General features: G+C 42.3%; 1 protein-coding gene across 1 annotated transcript; it reads left to right on the top strand.

Annotated features, from left to right (window-relative positions):
* Nucleotides 1-3,797: 3,797 nt before the first annotated feature.
* LOC137941780 (uncharacterized) lies at nt 3,798-5,133 on the top strand. The gene is made up of 2 exons (XM_068787361.1): nt 3,798-4,003; nt 4,111-5,133. The coding sequence occupies exons 1-2, from the start codon at nt 3,950-3,952 to the stop codon at nt 4,765-4,767; spliced, it is 711 nt and encodes a 236-aa protein (XP_068643462.1). The 5' UTR covers nt 3,798-3,949; the 3' UTR covers nt 4,768-5,133.
* The last annotated feature ends 1,457 nt before the right edge of the window (nt 5,134-6,590 follow it).

The raw sequence follows: 6,590 nt of genomic DNA on the forward strand, positions 1-6,590 counted from the left end.
ACCATCAAGTAGCCATGTAGCACGCGCTTCATCTTATCCGTTTAATCATATGCCATCGTATCTACTCCATTAGCCCCAATAGAGTCGAGTACGTAGTTCATACATTAAGTGGCTCCATCTGGACCCAATTTCAATTTGCAAGTGGTGCCTAACATTTGACAAACGTAGCCATTATAGCTGGTGTAATGTATTATTACCTGTTGAACGTAAGGGGAGACGGGTAGTGAGTCGCTACCCTGTGTGAGAGCATTTGGAAATTGAAATTTTTTAGTGCCTGGTTGGTTGGGGAGGAGCTCGAATCCGCGTAAATGGTAGTTAGGGTTCATCACAGCTGTGGGATAAGGTTTAGGGTTCATCACAGCTGTGGGATAAGGTTTAGGCGTTGACAAGGAGAGAGATCAAAAATGAATACTTGGTTTTGGGAGAGAGTGGGGAAAGAGAGGGAGAGAAGAAGACGGAGAGTGGAATAATGGAGGTTCACATGGAATTGGAAGACGACAATGATCAGTAATCATTTCTGAAGCGCACAACCGAAGCGCGTGAGGACCACTCCAAAAGGTGGAGAAGGACTGAAAGAGAGTGAGAGTTGTTTTTCCTTTTTTCTGAAATCTTCTGCTGCTCCTTAAGGTTCGAGAAAGATACGGGTTTTGGCTTTTCTTTCTCCGCATCTCCCGCGCGACCATCTTCAACGATACGATGCCACCATACGCTCTCTCGGGTCTGGAGTCATTAGTGATGGCGCCTGAGACAGCCGGTTTGTGGGGGGGGAGGGGTGAGAATCTAGCAAGGCTTGCTGGTTGGATTTGCCTTTAGCAGGTAACGCCAAAGTTGTTCAACCTGATCGTGTGTCAAGCCATCTCCCCACATCCTTCTTCAATACGCTTGTCGGCGAAAGCCCGTCATCTCCACCTCACTGCTCTTTTGTCCTTCTCGCCTCTCTACCCTCTTCTCCCACACTTGGACTGCTGCAAATTTTATTCCTTCTACTCACATGAATGAGTTTCTGATGGGGATAACTTTTTTGGGGGAATCGAGTGAATGGGGAGAAACAATGATAAACTTGGAGTGTAAAAGGGAGTCGCTCTTTTCGAAAGACACAGAGAATTTCTGTTAAAACTAACAATTTTCAGTCTTTCAGAATCTCTGGTGTCTGATACTCAATTGCTCAGACTATTGTACCAACCGCTAACAACCAGAGTGAAAAAAAAAATACCAGTAGGAAAGTGATTTTCACCGGACTTGCATCATTGCTGCTCATATTAGATTCTCATTCAAGGTCAGTTCACTTCATCAGCCTAAAGGGCACATGCCATTGTTTCTTGTTTAGTGGATACGTATCAAATTTAAGGTAACTGGCTTGTTTCTTCTGCATCTACTCTGTATTCGGAATAAAGAAAAACCCGGGAAGCTTCCTTTTACAAGATTCACTAGCTAAGAAAAAGAGTATCAATTCTGCGGAAATGTGCAAAAGAGTTGAATGGGGCCGGCATGGATCAGCAGAATTTTAACGTAGTTATAGCTTCTAGTACAGCCTCAAAGCTTGATCCAAATACTCGTCTGAATCGAATTCAGGACTGGTTAATGGACCCTCGTGGAGCATTCCCCGGACGGATAAGGTTCGAACTTTGAAATACATCAAGTCTACTTTAGCAGCTGCGATTGCATAAAGTAAACAGTAAAAGATTTACTAAGTCGGAGATCCTAAGAAAATTACAGAAAATTATACTCACATTTAGAGCTTCAATAGTTGCATTTATCGTCTGATTTTTTGAAATTGTAGAACTACTTTTTAAGTTAAAAGAAGAAGAATTGATAGATGTAATTTGATAATAGTTAAAGGAGAGTCTAAGCTAAAAACGAAAAAGACGAGTAGGAAAACAAACTTTATTTACTTCTTCCGAAGAAGACAATGAAATGCTTCTTTAAAAAGTGAAAAAAAGGAGTTAGTTTCTCGGAGAACACGAGCATCCTAGATAAGAGAAGAAAATCGGCGGGTGGTGGGTGGGCCATCCTTTGCCTTCACCGTTTTCTCAAGTAGCAGAAGTAACTCCTCTCCAAATTCAACCAATTCCATCTCCAGGGCCACTGCTTTCTTGGTCTCATCACCAAAAGCGGGTGAAAATCTGGAAAAAAAAAATAAGAAAAAAAAATTCGATAAAAAAGAAAACCAGTATCTTCCCAAGACCGCTTGCTCCATGGTCTGGTCGAGCTGTGCTTTAATAGTTCATGCCGTATTCTTTCATCTTCTCCTATATAATTTGAACTCGTCAGAAATGTCAAGAACAAAAACCAGAGGGAAGAACGCTGGGTCCTCTTCCATGTGCATGAGGTGGAAGTTCGAAGATAATGTATGGACGTATTGTGTTGTTATTCTAATGAATTTGACTTGAACGAGAAGCGTCGGAGGGAAAAGCGGAGTTGATTTTCTACTAGTGGACCAGCCCTGGTTTTTTCTCGAGTCATGGCCGCGCACCTGTACAAAACACGGGTCCATTGGCCAACCGGATGAACTCAAGAGTCCAGGTTCACCCACAAACTTCTCAGTTACGACAGTGCCCATCTAACATCAATTGATCTTGACTGCCCCTAGAATGAAGTTCTTCAATTTGCAGAAATCTAAACGTGGCCCCCTCCCCCCTCCTCCCCCAACGAAAAAACCCTAATTTCCGGACGGCAAGGCTAACCGCGACGTCCGAACCGCTCTGTATTGTTTCTCATCAAGCCTCTTAGATCGTCAAATTGAGGTAAGAGGGAGTTCGTCCAGGGGATCTGTTCATGGTATATATTATAGCTTCTTGAGAAAGTGACCAGAAGACTGCATGTCTGTGTTATTTCTTCTTTCATTCTTCAGGAATGAAATTCGAGTTAATGTTCGATTTAGAGGCTTAAGCCTCCGCGTCTCCCGGAACCATTTCTGTGGTCACTCTTCTTTAGTCAGTCAAATAAAAAGACACCGAATGACCAACATTTTCTTGTGTTCTTAGCCATCATCTTCGTCACCGTAATTTTTTGTTTTTTTAATTGATGAAAAAGGGAAGGCGGGGGTAGGACCCATCGCCACCCTTTTTGCGAAGCATTGGTAGCAAGATTAGGTTCTGCTACCGCTAACCTTTTCTGACCGCTAAAAGTAGCCGTTAAACTGACCGGACTGGAGGATAATAGAGAATTGACGGAGAAACGGCGAAGATTGAGTAAGGGCTTTACGGGGTTTCTTAGGAGTGCTGGAAAGGGAGCATTAACCAACAAACGGAGCAGCTGGTTGAGGGACATCTCAACTTGATTGAGATTGATTCTAACATTTGCTTTTACGGCATTTTATATGGCCAATTAACCGCGTTAGCTGCTTGTCAACTGAAAGTTTTTTTCACTTGAACCCAATGATCTCCACTTTGACATGCAGAGAGGGGCCGAGTTTAATTGGCTATACCTACCGCGCAGAGGACCCATTCCACGAGATGATTACTGGTTATTCTAGATCCTTTAATGGCTGAACAAATTTCTCATCTAAAGCTGCATTTCGATATTTATGGAAGGGGTTTCTCTTTTCCTTTAATGGGCGTGGATGGTGATATATGTGAGAAATGAGAAAGAGAGAGGAGAGAGAAGTGGGTCCCGATTGCCGTCCCGTCTTCACGTTTTCCCGCCCCTAACTGTTCCCTAGCGGCGGACTGAGAGTTTTTTGGCTTGTGCCTTTTGGCTTTTGTGTTTTGTCCAACCCAGAAAAGGTGTCAAAGAGAAAAAGAGAAGGCCGAGAAAGAAAAAGAGACCCGCACCCACTTATAAACTTATAACAAGTACCCAAACTAGTACTGACCGCTCTCCCTTCCGCTCTTCCCCCCTCTCTCTCTCTCTCTCTCTCTCTCTCTCTCTCCCTCTCTCTATCTCTCTCCGAGTTCGCATTGGCAGAGAGGGTGGGAAGTCGCATGAATTCAGCCATACCCAGAGTCATATGGAACACCTCCGGTTTCCTCAATTCAGCTGGTCTTGCTTCCACCAAGGAAAGGTATTAATTGCTGCTTCTTCTCTTCTAGTCTCATTAATTTTTATTTTTAGAGTTTTTCTTTCTTTAATTCCAACCCCTAAAATGAATCGCAATGTCTCTTATTACAGAGCCTGGAAGAGCTTAGGCACTCACTCTTATGTACCTCGCTTGAACTAGAAACAACTCGCCTAGCAGCTCAAGAGGATTTGGACAGAAAGGAGAACGAGATTAAACAGCTCCAAGATCTCTTAAATAGAGCCATTACGGAAAGAGACGACATCAACGATAAATACCAGGGGCTCCTTTTACAACAGCAGCAGCAGCTGCAGCAACAGCAGCAACAACAGCAACAGCAGCAACAGCAACAGCAACAGCAACAGCAACAGCAACAGGGGCTAGTTGCTGAAGACGATGGACGCAGTGAGGAGAGTATAGTTTGCGGGTCCCCCGTACAGTCCATCGAGACAATCGGACCGTTGCCGGAGAAAGGGAAGCTACTGCAGGCCGTAATGAAAGCAGGCCCCCTTCTCCAGACCCTGCTCCTAGCGGGGCCTTTACCGCAGTGGCGTCACCCTCCCCCACCTTTGGACACCATAGAAATCCCTCCCGTCGCCATTTCCATCGAAGGCAATCTCGACCGGCCCATCAACACTAACACCCGAAAGAGGAGTCTAATGGTAGATCACTGCACGGACGAGGAGTACTCCCCGTTGACGCCCCCGTTGGTGCGTCGCCAAACCGAGGGCGTCTTCAAGGCGTCCCATCCAACCTCGTTAATCAATTAATTTTGACAGAGGTTAGAGAAAGTTCTGCAGACTGCAAGAGTAACCGAGTCGCTTTAATTTTCTTAATTTGGCCACCACTGCGTTTCTTCTTTGGGTTGTGTATGTAAAGGGTTGGGGTTGTGACTTGTGGCGTCTGATCTGAATTAAGTCTGAACTCCGGAGGAGTGAGAGACGAGAGATGAGATTGAGAGTGAAAGTAGGACCCATCATAAAGGGTAGTAGATGATGGGATTTTTAACAGTTAGTTTACTGAGGGTTGTTTGGGTGGCCAACAACTCAAGACCTCTCTGTCGGAGGCAAATGGATCCCACAAGACTGGGATACCTGCTATTGATCTTCTTCTATAATTGCTAGCTACTTGCATTCTCACTGGTGTCAGCTTTTTCCTTCTGTTTTTTTTTTTTTTTTTAAGAAATTTCACTGCTCCACCCGTTCATCAATCTCCATTTGAAGTAGACAGCAATTATTTGAGATGAATTCGCAGGAAGCCATCCATGTATACCAATCGAGATAACTTATAAGCTTATCAGCAGCACCCAGCAGTCGCATTCCTTGTTCCTGCTGATGCTACGCGAAAAGATTTCCACATCGCTGCCTGGGTTGAATTTTAAATAATTCAAGGAAGCACATCCGCCACAGACAATGGATTTGGTTTCGCTACCCTGAAGCAAATAGACTAATAGAAATATATAATGTTTGTGTTTCGTGAAAGTAGAAGAACTTGACCTAATTAAGCTCGCTTTTTCGGAAAATTATTACATTTCCCTAACATAATTGTTTGCATGGGGACTGGGAGAAAAACAGAGGATTCATCTTCCCCAACAACTCCGTTGAATTATGGACGAAATTGTAAAGTAAACCTTGCTCAATTTTAAACAAGACTAGTGCAGACCTGTTCTTGTAGTTGGAAACCTCCGGCCTTCAACATGCTGTTGCTCATGAAAGAACTTGTTTGGTCGTTCGTCATTGCCAGAGCTCGAGATGCTGTAAATTCTTTTATTTTCGTTTTTACTACATTTTAAGAAATTAATTCTTCTCTTATATAAATTGTTTACTAATTAAATAAGTTGAACAAGTTATATTACTTGTTCTATCAAATTTAAGAATCAGTCCTGGCATAAAGGTTATATAGCAGGTTGGCTAAAGCTATCTGGGTTATCTTAAAAAATTTTAAAAAAAATCTCCCATGGTCTTATAAATGAGCCAAATTATCACATGTAAAATTAGTTTAAATTATTTTGTTTTTTTTACCCATGAAATTCGCCATAATTGAGGTGTAAATTATTAGGTCATGAACCTGAATAAGTTTGTTTAATTATGTTATTAAATTCAACTCCTTTTGTTGAAATCCTTGGTGAGTTATTATACTCTCAAATATTTTAATGCTCAGAGATAATTTTATATTTGATATACTTCCACATACAATCAAAGTATAGAAGTAAATGGTCAGAATTAAAAACATATATGATTTATATTGGTGTACAATCGTAACGACATATAAAGCAATAAACCACAAAGGTCCAAATAAAACTAGCCAAATACTCGGGACAAATGGTCAATAGCAACAACGTAGAGACACCTCGACTATTAAAGAGATTTTCGCAGCAACATACTAAGCACACCAAGCCTAAACTCAAGCATAAGATTTTCAACACCGCTTGCCTACACAAGGACTTATAGCTCATAGCAGCAACAACACAGCTTCATAGATTTTTCCTCAGGAATATAGTAACCTATTACTAAGTAGCAACTTAGATTCACAAAGGATTTTACAACAGCCTCTCCACAACCACTTTGCCTACTCTCAATCAAATTGAGATGAG

Source organism: Aristolochia californica, unplaced genomic scaffold, assembly GCF_029961685.1.
Source record: "Aristolochia californica isolate CCGP_79_NKW_82.1479 unplaced genomic scaffold, dmAriCali1.0.hap1 SCAF_9, whole genome shotgun sequence".
NCBI classification, from domain to species: Eukaryota; Viridiplantae; Streptophyta; class Magnoliopsida; order Piperales; family Aristolochiaceae; genus Aristolochia; species Aristolochia californica.